This window comes from Mustela putorius, unplaced genomic scaffold (genome assembly GCF_011764305.1).
Source record: "Mustela putorius furo isolate JIRA1106 unplaced genomic scaffold, ASM1176430v1.1 tig00000224_pilon_pilon_pilon, whole genome shotgun sequence".
NCBI classification, from domain to species: Eukaryota; Metazoa; Chordata; class Mammalia; order Carnivora; family Mustelidae; genus Mustela; species Mustela putorius.
In genome coordinates this window covers 25,656,307-25,668,360 of record NW_025421321.1, presented here as the reverse complement: position 1 = coordinate 25,668,360, position 12,054 = coordinate 25,656,307, and the positions used below count along the sequence as shown (strand labels likewise).

The 12,054-nt window shown below is 50.0% G+C and overlaps 1 protein-coding gene and 1 pseudogene across 11 annotated transcripts in view; both read right to left on the bottom strand.

Moving 5' to 3' along the window:
• The window catches only part of CCDC85A (coiled-coil domain containing 85A), a 204,163-nt gene extending 200,952 nt beyond the window's left edge, over window positions 1-3,211 (bottom strand). For 8 of the 11 annotated variants that reach the window (XR_006606034.1, XR_006606037.1, XR_006606035.1 and 5 more), the window contains exon 1: window positions 2,810-3,211. Coding sequence is in view for 7 of the 11 variants with exons in the window: in XM_013049866.2 (XP_012905320.1) it covers window positions 2,810-3,076 (267 nt within the window). In the remaining 4 variants the exon portion in view is untranslated. The remainder of the gene's footprint in view (window positions 1-2,809) is intronic. The other 3 variants (XM_004780292.3, XM_004780293.3, XM_013049865.2) reach the window with 1 other exon arrangement.
• LOC123391397 lies at window positions 3,200-11,197 on the bottom strand (annotated as a pseudogene).
• Between the last annotated feature and the right edge of the window lie 857 nt (window positions 11,198-12,054).

Below are 12,054 nucleotides of genomic sequence, written 5' to 3'. Positions count from 1 at the left end.
TGTCAACTACCTGAAAGAAAAGAAAGTCAGCCCATTTTAAGCACTGTATATCTGTGTGACCTTGAGAAAGCTATTAACCTCAAATGTATCATGTAATCCTCATCAAACCTCTTCCGGAATTAGCATCCCCATTTAGCAGATGAGAACACTGAGGCTAGGAGAGGTTAACAGACTGCCCATGCTGCTCAAATTGTCAGACTCTAAATCCTTTACCTCTCCGCTGCCCCACACTGCTCTACCTCTGAAATATTTAAACACCAGACAAGTCAGCCAGGGCTTGGACCCAGTCAGAGGCCCTTCAAGGGAAAGACCTAGTGCTCCCATCTCCCCATCTCTACAGCCGCAGTACCTAGTAGCCTTGAAAATATTCATTACAATTTCAAAAGCAGATCACAGAAAGGAACGTAAAAAAGAGAAATGCTGTGGCCTTCATAACCCTAACTTTAAAAATATTGTGGCCTTCATAACTCTAACTTTAAGGCCCTCAAGTGGGAGACCCACACCATCAGAGCCAAAAATAAAATAAAAAATCCTTCCCTCTAGGTAAGCCAAAATAAGTTGAGTGCACATATAATTTACTCCAGTCAACCACATTAGTGCATCACGAGAGTGTCCAGGGATGTTCTGAGCTAAGATGATGGATAGAAGGGATAGAAGCCTCAGCCAGGCTTCACCACAGCCCCTCAGGGGTGGCCCAGAGGCCTTGGGGGCTATGATGTTGTACCTGGCCAAGGATGATGGAAAGGAGTAGAGGCCGCATCAAAAAGTATCCAGCCCCACCTTTCTGAACTTGATAACGAGGTGGACAGGAAAGTCTTTTTAAGCCAAGTCATGAATCTAGACCAGGAGACTCTCCTACTTGGGGTGAAACTGCCCTTCGCTGGCCTAATAGGTACTTCTCTAAATGAAGCTACCAGAAAGAAGACCAGCCTCCCCCACCACTCACACAGACACAGACACAAACATACACATACACACACACACATACACTAAGACAATCCACACAACCCAAGAGAACCTTCAAGTATTTCTGAACTATTGTATTGATGTTCCATACTATTAAAATCCTTAGGAAATTGATTAATTACTTAATTAAAAACTCTTCTAAGCTACATTATAGTTCAAACCATGGAATTGGAGGGTTATGAACTATACTTTTGCCCAGCTTTGCCTAAAAATCCCCATCATGGAGGCGCACACCTATACATTTACAAGCCCTCTCCTGATGACAATGTCTACCACTGTCTTGCAGTCAAGTCCAGAATTAAAGCTTCTCCTATGTTATCCTAATGTCTTGTTGCAAACCCCTAGGAGATGGTATTTATCATTTGCATTTTATTGATGAATAAAATGAGGTTCTGATAAATTAATTACCCAAGCTCACCCTCCTGGCAAATGAGGATTCTAGATGCAAACCCACTTCTGAGATGATCTTCTCACTATACTAGCCTGTCTGTAATTCCCCAAGAGTATGGTACTTAATAAGAAATACTCGAGTAATGAATTAAACCAAAGAAGAGTGGAAGCCTTGGGATTTTTCTGACTGTGGAATCTTTCTAACTGCACCCACTCTAGGAACTAGAGGACAGTGAGTTGGAGCCCTGGGGAAGGCCATCTCCACCTGCACTGGACCCAGCACCCAGGTGAGCCTCTGGCCTTCTGTCCCTCCGCGCCTCTCTGCCCCAGAATCCCAGAGCAGGAGCACTGAAGCAATTAAGAAAGTGTCTACAGCCCTAGTGGGGTGAGAGTGGAAGGGGACAAGAACAGACTGTGCCTGCAGGAATTTGCTCCCTGATGTCCCCGCAGTGTTTTCGTTTGTGTCTGGCTTCCTATAAACAAAAGCAGAACAATGAGAGGAAGGAATACCAGCAAGCACCCGCGCAAGCGGTGAGGAGAGGAAGTTTGCGGCGTGCGTTGGCAGGGCGGATCCCGGCCCCCCGTCTCCTACAGCCCCGCGGGCGGGCACACTGCTCCCACACTCAAAGCTCTCCAAGGAGAAAATAAGTTGGTGGGGTTTGGGTCTTCTTTTCTTTCTTTAATATTTTTTTTTTTTTCCTAATAGCAAAGAGGGAAGGCTGGTTCCAAAACCAAAGCGTCAAAGCCGACAGCTGGGGTAGTACCTTTCAAATCCCTTCGCCCCCCTCAAGGCTGGATGGAATTATAATCAAACCGGGGCTGAAGGGGGGCAAGGGGGCCAAGGAGCCCCAGATGACACCATCTGAATAGGAGCGATGGAAAGCGCAGGAGCAGGTAAAAAATGTGAAGGCAGAGCTTTAGGTCCTCTGCACTGGGTGACATACGTCAGCTCCGAAGGTGGCGCCCGCGACTTCTCCCTGGGCACCCCGCCAGCCCTTCTCCCCAGCATTGGCGCCCTTTCCTCATCCGCCGGAGCAGTCGCGGCTCCAGAGCACCTGTATCCCTAACCCCCAAGGACAAAGATGCCCTGGACTCATTCCCTCGCTCACCCCTTCCCCTGCCTGTGCCCCGGCTCCCCAAACCACTGGTTTTCCAGGAAAATAAAGGTTCTGCATGCCCATCACCTCCCTCCCTACTTTCCAGCATCCTCGGCGCCCGCTCCTCCGGCCACAGAAGACCCTGAATGAGAGGTCCACACTGGCTCGCCCCAAACAAGGAAGAAGAGACCAATCGCTTCTAAAGTTCGAAAAAAAAGTTTCCAAAGGGCTGGGGAAGGGGAGCAGGGGGTGGTGACCGGGAGAGTGGGGAGGATCACCTGTTGACGAGGGGAGGGAAAGTTTGCCTGGCCCCACCTCCCCGGGGCGCCCCGCTCCCCGCCCGGCCCCGCGCTCACCTTGAGCCCGCGGATCTCGCCCAGGTGCAGCTGCAGGCGGCGGTTCACCTCGCGGATGAGGTTGCTGTGGTCCAGCATCGCGCTCACCTTCTCGGCCTCGGCGCGCCGCAGGCTGCGGATCAGCTCCTCCTTGCTCCACTGCAGCAGCTCCTCGTCCGACACTTTGGACAGGTCCTCCACCGCGGCGGCGGCGGACGGGCCGGCAGAAGCCGAGGGACAACTTTCCGCAGCCGCCGCCGCTGCCGGACCTCCGGCCGCCTTAGACATGGTATCCGCGCGGTGGCAGGTGCGAGTGGGTGGAAGAGGCAAAGCGACTCCCGAAGGCGCGGGCGCGGCTGGGCCGCCTCCGCCCACACCCCTATGCGCTCCAGCGAGTCAGCTGCACCGCCCGGCGGCCGCTGGGTTGGGGCGGCAAGGGTCGCGCTGGGCGGCCATCCTACCTCGCCATCCCCGCGCGCGCGCCCGCGCAGCCCCAGGGCCGGGCAGTTACCCGCGCGCTGTTGCCGAGGCGCGTCCCAACTCGGCGCGAGTCCATGGTGAGGGGCGCCGGGGAGCGGGCGCCGCCGCGGGAAAACCTCGGGGAGCGGCGGGGGCGCCCGGGGGCCGCGCCCCGGTTCCCCTGCCCTCTCCTCCGCTCCGATGCAAGACCGTCGCCCCCCACACTCTCGCACACACGCGCGCACTCTCCTCCCCCTCGCCCAGCTGCAGCCCCGGCTTCACTGCATTCCTAGTCGAGCTAGGGCGCGCCGGGCGCCACGGCGCCTCCGGGATTGCTCGAGCGACGCCGCCGCCGCCGCTGCCCGAGCGCTCGGCGCGGCCCGCCTGCTGCGCTCCTCCCGCCGCCTTCGCTACGCCCGCCGCCGCTCCTAGGCTGCTCGGGGAAAGCCTGCGATTTGCAGCCGAGCCGAGCCGCGCCGAGGAGGGGTGGAGGGTGGAGGGGTAAAGGCTGGACCCGCAGGAGGAGGAGCCTGCAACGGGGGCCGTCCGCGGCCGCCCGCACCTCCCGCGCGGACCGGACGCAACTGCAGCTAGATCGCCTCCCGGACTCCCGAGGCGCGCTCCCTGCTATCCCGCCGGGGAAGGTCGGGGGCGCGGCTCCTCCAGCGCCGCGGCGCGGGTGGGGCGGGATGCGGGAGAAGCGTGAGAAGCCAAGCGGCCCGGCTCTCGCAGGCTCGCGCGCGCCACCATGTGGCGGAAGGAGCTCCTTCCTCCGCCCCCTGCGCGCGGGGTTTGTGACCCTGCGGGGAAACAACGCACGACCAAAATGAGAGACACTTGGTATATGCAGTGATTGGAGGTCAGGGAAGATAGACTAGACATATTAGATGATAGATAGATAGATAGATAGATAGATAGATAGATAGATAGATGGATGATAGATAGATAATACATACATTAGATAGATAGAATAAGATAGATTGATCATATAGATAGACTGACCTACCCACCGGATAACCGTCGATTTCTACTTTGGAGAATGGAAGAAAAGGTGGATGGCCAAAAAAGGGGGGAGTGTAAGTGGGGTGGGAAAGGAACACTGAAGAAAACCCTAGTGCTCTGAAAAGAGCAAAGAAAGGCTTTGCTTTGGGGCACTACTCTTTAGGGACCACCCCCCCACCCCCCCACCCCAGGCCCTTGTCTTTTCTAAAAATTCACTACTTTGTGAAGAGCTTCAGGGGCCGGTATTGGATCATTTAAGTTTTATTTGAAAAACATCAAAGCCTTAAGGGGAAAATAAAATACCTTCACCTCCAGATTCCCTAGCCCTGGATTTTTAAGGTCAACACAGTCACCTCCCCTCTGAGCAGAGGACAGCCCCTTAAGCAGCTGGAACTGCCAGGGACATTTCCATTTTCCTCCAGGGCTGGCAGTCAGTTCTTAGTGGGTTGGCTTTTTGTGATGGTAATTTCTGGAAGTGGGTGTTCCTTGTCCCTGGGTCCTATCTTTGGGCTGCAAAATTCCCTTTCCCACCTCCCCAGTTCTACCCTCCTGTTGCGTGAAATCTAACCAGAGCTGAAAGCATCTGTTTCTTGCCTGAAGAAGTAAGATGCACTTGTCCTGGGCACATCATTTTGATGAGTACTCTCCTCTCCAGGATGGAGACAGGGCCAGAAGAGTGCAGGAACTTCCCCCCAGAGGGCTTCGGAAAGCAGGGGTGCAGAGGGGCTAATCACCCTGTAGGGCGAGGCTCTGAATCAGAGTCCCTCCACCAGCAGGTCAGTGTGCATCCCCTGATAAGGCTACCACCTTTTAACAGATCATCAGATGGGGACTTTCTGGGTCCTAGCTTCCTGGAGAGCAAGGAAAGAGGGTGCAGCTCTCTGACCAGATGGCCTTAAAGTACCCCTCAGCTTGACTATAAACTTTAGACAGGTTTCTCCCTGACTATACGTCCCTGACCTCCCTTTTCTTAGAGCCCTTCCTTTAGCAAACTTTCTCTGCTGCCTTGAGTTGTAAATCACCTCCCAGCTTCTCACCTGTTTCACCACCCAGGAATGTCCTTCTCCAGGACCTGGAAGTCATCCCTTGGAAATGTAATTACCAAGGAAAACAGCCCCCTCCCACCCCACCCCACCCCACCCCCACCCCATCTCTCCTTCTCTCTGAAAGGTGTGGAGCCTAACTTCACTAAGTGCCAATTAGCAAACATAAATGGTCTAATCACACTAACCAACTCCCCTCACCCCTTCCCATTCCCAGTATCCTCCAGTATTTAACCAGTAGCCCACCCTGGGGTCTTAAAAACCCTACTGTGTCTTGGGGCCCTGGGTGGCTCAATCGGCTAAGCATCTGGCTCTCCACCTCAGCTCAGGTCTTAATCTCAGAGTCTTGGGTTCAAGCCCCAAGTTGAGCTCCTGGTTGGACATTGAGCCGACTTAAAAAATAAAGAAAAACAACAACCCAAAAAAACCAACAAAGACAAAAAAAACACCCTCTTGCCTCTTATGACAGAGGAGTAAATTTCAGTCTCTCTCCCCTTTAACTGCAAGTGAAACTTGTCTTTGACACCTCCCCGTCTCTCATGTGGGCAGAAGGCTCTCCTCAGCATAGTTCCTGAGATTTCTTTTGACACAGGAAGGGAAAATACAAGTCCTGTCCCTGTCCCTTGTTAATTTGTCAGCTTGAACAAATCATCTTACCTCTTGGGGCTCTGGCAGCTAATGAGGTAATGGACATGAAGTCCTTTGTCAAGTTACCTACAGAAATGCCACTTTGTAATGACTGATACCACATCCGCCTAGCCCACTCTCTGGATATAGGAACCACCACATCTGGGTGGTTTTTCCTCCACCGGGTTTGTTCTTTAAGAGTCCAGTTCCAAAATCCAATGCCAGCGCTCTTCGTTGCTAATTCTCTTGGACAGTTAACCACTAAGCAGCTATTGAAAGGCAGATAGATGGCTGAGTGGAGGAACAAGACATGCGGGGAGAAGTCAAGGAGGAAAGAAAGCAAAGAAAAATTTTCCACAAACTTCTATACCCTAACAGCTACTTACTACTGGGCTAGATCAGCGTGATGAAGTTTTGATATTTCTAATTTTGGTCACTGATTCAAGATAATTATGGAATGAATGCTTTTGACTCATGTTGCTAAGGTCATGGTGGTATCGGGAACTTGGCTGCTAAAGACAGACGGCTCAAAACTCAGTCACCTAAAGAAGGCATGTATTTTCTCTCACACAACCAACATTCAGTTGAGGGTTGGTATGATGTCTTTATGGTATCATCAAAAACTTAAGACTCCTGGGGCACCTGGGTGCCTCAGTCAGTTAAGCAACTAATTCTTGGTTTCTGCTCAGGCATGACCTCAGGATCGTGATGTCAAGCCCTGCTTTGGACTCTGCACTCAGTGTGGAGTCTGCTTGAGATTTTCTCCCTCTCTCTCTACCCCTTCCCCCAACTCACACTCCCTCTGTCTCCCTCTCTCTCTCAAATAAATAAATACAATCTTAAAACAACTTTGACTCCTTCTCTCTGCTCAGCCATACTTAGGATGACTATTTCCTGGCAACAAGGTGGCTGCTGGAGTGCCAGCCATCCATCTACATTTGGGGCAGGACAAAGATAGGACCAAATGCCAAAAGGACACATGCCATTTTAAAATGTGTCCTGGTAATATAACACAGTGAATCTCATTTCTATCTTAATAGCCAGGGCTTGCCATGGAACCGCCTCCCCGCTATAAGGGAAGCTAGGAAACATTTTAAAGTTAAGCACCTTAGCACAACCCCCTCCTTTTTTTTTTTTTTTTTTTTAAGATTTTGTTTATTTATTTGAGAGAGAGAGAGAGAAAAAGAAAGTATGCAAACAGAGGGAGGGACAGAGGAGCAGGAGAGAGGTTATCTCAAGCAGACTCACCACTGAGCATGGAGCCCAACACAGGACTCAATCCCACAACCCTCAGATCATGGCCTGAGCTGAAATCAAGAGGCAGATGCTCAACCAACTGAACCACCCAGGTGCCCCAAACATCTGACTCTTGATCTCAGCTCAGGTCTTGATCTCAGGGTCATGAGTTCAGGCCCCATGTTGGGCTCCACACATGAAAAAAAAAAAAGATAAGCACATTAATGCCCTGAAGTAAAATCAGAGTTGTTTTAATAAGAAATAAGAACACATGATATGTGATGGACAACTAACAGTTTGGTATGCAACCCTAGCAGTCGATTCTGCGTATCTAAAAACCAGCTATAAACAACACTACGTCCATAAACCCTGGAGGTTTTATCTCCTCAGTTGTTTTGAACCACCTCCATTCTATCCACCACTCACCATCACCCAGACCAGGTCCTCACTAGGTCTCACCTGACCCTCCTCACTGGTCCCTCTGACACCAGTGTCACTTGTCTTAAATCTGCTTTCCACACAGCTGCCCCAGGGAGCTAGCTACAAAGTCAAGTCCAGCTGTTTCCCCTCCAACGGAGATCAAACCCTTGAGCAGAGTTCTTGCCAGCCCACGAGTCTGATTCAGGCCACTCTCTGCATGTGACTTTGCAGCAGCTCCCACGCTGCGGGGCAGTTTCCCCAGGAATGATGTGCTTGGCCATGGGCTGGTGTTGCTAATGGAATGTGGGCGTACCTGAGTGGTTCCCTTCTGCTTGTCCCCTCACCATCTTGTACTTCCCACATATCACTGGCAGAAGAGCTGACCTTGGGCAGCTGCTGTTCCTTGGGGCTCAGCCCCACGCGGTGTCACCCCAGGCATTCTACAAACCTGAACCCGGCAGTAGAGCCTCCTTCCCCTCGCAGACTCTCACACCTGTGTTCGAGAGTGTGTGACAGCTATTTAAGCCCCTAAATTTTGGCCAGACACATCGTGCAGCATGAATGCAACAGTCTGCAGCTACAGCTGCCCCCTCACCCCAAACCCCTTCAGTGGCAACTCCGGACCGATCCCGGAACAAAGTCACATTCCTTAGCAGAGCACGTAAGACAGGTGCAGTCTGGCCCTTGCCTCCGCATGCATCACACCTGGCCTCATATCCTACATTACCAGTGCCAACTCCCCATTCCTCTGTGTCTCCTGATGCTATTCTCTCATGTATGGAAGGCCTTACCTGCCTTTATCTTCTGGTCGAGTCCCATTGGATCCTTCTACCAGCCTCTTCTCCTCCAGATCCCTAGCATCAGCCCATACTGCAGAAGTGAGGGTCCCTCTCCACCCCCATAACCTCTAGCACATCTCTAGCCCAGAACCTAAAACAGAACATTGAACTACAGGATGTTACAGGTGGAAGCTCATATCAACCCAGGCCAACCCCAGCAGAATAGTTTAGCTCTACCTAGAATTTAATATTATCTCTTTTTCACATTCTCCAAACCCTGTGAACTTCTGTCATGCCCTGTGAAACTCCTAGAGGCAATCAGAATGTTGTCAAAGACATTGCCGAGTATATCCCATATGCCTTTTTACATTACACCCTAATCCACATGGTTCCTTGGGGCTCATTAGTTTTAATCGTATAGACACTGTGAATTATACAATTGGTGTACATTTCTTTTTGCACTGGCTGCTGGGAAGTCAGATCTAAATTTGTGGCCCATTCTCAGCAATTTAAATAAGACTTAAAGAATAGGACTTGTTAATTAACATGACTTTTATCATTTTCTAATTTTCAAATTTCTCCCTCTTAATCTTTTTTTTTTTTTATCTTTCTAAGTTTCCTGGAAACACATACATATGCGTGTATACATACACACACACGTGCTCCCTGCCTGGGAGCTGCTGCAAAGTCGCATGCACGTGTGTGTGTGTGTGTGTGTGTGTGTGTGTGTGATTGGAAGAAAGGGGCAAAAGGGGAAGGGAGGCCTTGTTTCCAGTCAGAGATCCTATGATGTTTTCTGTCTTACTTTGAGGACTTATCCCTCTAGTAGCGCCTAAACTCTGTGAAGACAAGGCCTGCTTGCTAACCTAGAGTCAGTATTAAATAAAAGAGGGAAGGAAGGAGGGAATAGGCTTGCTCAAGGCCTTTGTTCCATTTTTTTAATCCCCTTGTTTGGAAAGAGAAAACCTCCTCCTTTGGCAAATGTTAATGACCATTTAGTGAAAGCTACTTTGCAACCCACATGAGTGCTATGCAGTTCAGAAAATTTTTCTAAATCGTCTAAGTGTAGGACCATACGGTGTTTAATGCGTTAGCCTCAAATCACTGTAAACTGCACTCAGGTGACAGGTTCGTCCACTGATGAAGCTGGACATAAGTAAAGGTACCACACGCACAAGGCTGTGGTTAATCTCCTGTGTTGCACTGTGGCAGGCAACAGGCAGCTATGGAAATAGCCCACCTTGCTCCACCAAGAACCAGTTTCCCAAGCCATACTTTACAACTCAGTGAAGTGTGGGGCATCTGGATGGCTCAGTCTGTTGGGCGTCTGCCTTCAGCCTAGGTCATGATCTCAGCGTCCTGGGATGGAGCTCCGCATCGGGTCCCTGCTCAGCGGGAAACCTGCTTCTCCCTCTCCTCCCCGCTCATGTTCTCTTCTCGCTAGCTCTCTCTCCCTCAGATAAATAAATAAAACTTTTAGCAAAGAAATAAAAAAACTCAATGAAGTGCCCTGGATTTTTCCTTCCTTACCTAATTCTGAGTCCAGATCTGGAGAACACGACAGCCGTGTGGAAATGGGACGTAACGTAGCTGGGGATCCCAGCATTAGCAGGAGCTTCTGGCCATGGTAGATGCTGTGATGGATGTCTCCCAAACCTGCTGTCTCCGGGATCCTCTGTGAAGGTGCTCTGCCCTGATCTGGCCCCACAAACCAAACATTTAGAAGCTCACTGGCCTTTTTTGTTTTGGTTCTGCCAGGTCCTGTAGCAGAAACTGCCAGGGAAGGATTCATCTAACTGCCAGAACCACCAAAGGGACAGAGGTCCAGGCAGCCTGACCCTCAGAGCATTGAGACCTCAGTGTCTACCGAGTCATGAAAACAGCTGCTCTGTTCCCTCCCCACATCCACCCCATCTGCTTTCTGTGGGTAAGGTGAGGCATGTGTCTCAGGGAGGAAAACCAAAAGCAGAGGACACTTCAGAAGCCCATATTTTCTGTTGTTTGTAAAGAAAATGAGCAGAGCCTTTGGATCATCCCTGAACCACTAATGTAGTTTCCACTATTAGCCCTCCTCCAGGTCTCTACCCCACAGATTTTCAATCTTGGCTGCATATTAGAATCACTTGGGTGGGGAGTTTAATAAGACTGATGCCTGGGCCTCTCCCTAGAAACTTCTGATTTTTTTTTTTAAGATTTTATTTATTTATTTAACAGACGGAGATCACAAAGAGGCAGAGAAGCAGGCAGAGAGAGAGGAGGAAGCAGGCTCCCAGCTGAGCAGAGAGCCCAGTGAGGGCCTCGACCCCAGGACCCCGAGATCATGACCTGAGCCGAAGGCAAGAGGCTTTAACCCACTGAGCCACCCAGGTGCTCGAGACTTCTGATTTAATAAGTCTGGGTCACAGCTTGCCTATTGGGGTTTTCAAAAACTCCCCCACCTGATTGTGCCGTGCAGCAGTTTGAGAATTACTCTTGTAGCTGGTGTAATGCACTAACAGACATATAGCACAAGCCACAAGTGCAAGCCACAGATATAACTTTAGATTTTCTAGTAGCTGCACTGAAAAAGTAAACAGAAACCAGCAATACTAGTTTCAGTAATATATTTAATCTAACCTAACATATTGAACATGTTATTTCAACATGGAATCAACATCAACAAAAAAATTGTCAATGAAATACTTTGCATTTTTTGGTAATAAGACCTCAAAATCTAGTGTGTATCTTACATGTACAGCATATCTCAATCCAAACAAGCGGTGTTTCAAGGGCTCAGGAGCCACCTGTGACTGCCAATACTGTGACCACCAGTCAGTGGCTGCCATATTGGACATCATGGCCATAGACCGTTTGGTTGGGGGCGGGGGCAGTGGAAGAATAGGAGTGATACCTCTGGTGGGCTGTGCATGACCTTACCCCACCTATCCTTCTAATAATCCCTAGAATCTGTGAGTGCTACCCTTTAATGGCACTACAGGACTTTACAGATGTGATTATGGTAAAGATCTTGAGATAGAACAATCATCCTCACTTATCCTAGGAGGTAAATACAATCATGTGTATACCCGTAGGAGAGGGACAAGGAAGAGTTCACAAATGAAACAGCAGGTGATGTAACCACAGAGGCAAAAATTGGGGTGATGAGGAAGGGAATGCCATCAGCCCCTAGAAACGAGGAGAGTCCAGGAATGGATTCTCCCAAGAGCCTCCAGAAGAAGGCACAGCCCTTCTGCTACCTTGATTTGAGCCCCGAAGGACTCATTGCAGATTTCTGGCTTCCTGTGAGAGAATAAATTGCTGTTGTTTTAAGCTCCTAAATTTGCGGTCACAATAGGAAGCAAATACAGCCCATTTAATAAGAAAGCACTTCCTTTTTATCTGTATGATTGAAGTTATCACAGTATTTCTTCTTTTATTGCTGGTTGGATACCTATTGATTTTTTTTTTTTTTTCCAGAGGGCAGGGAACTGTCTTACTCATCCAGGAGCTCTCTACCACACTTAGCAAGTAACGTGTCCGTTGCCAGAGCAGGGCAAAGTATCTGAATCTCAGCCTCAGGGATGCCCACATGCAGGAAAAGCGAGAAAAAAAGGCGGCCTCCTGTAGAGGTCTGTATATGGGAAAACAACAGATCACAAACATACCAGAGGTCCATTGGAACGCCTGCCTGCCCTTGTCACTTGGAGCGTCTTTGAGAAGC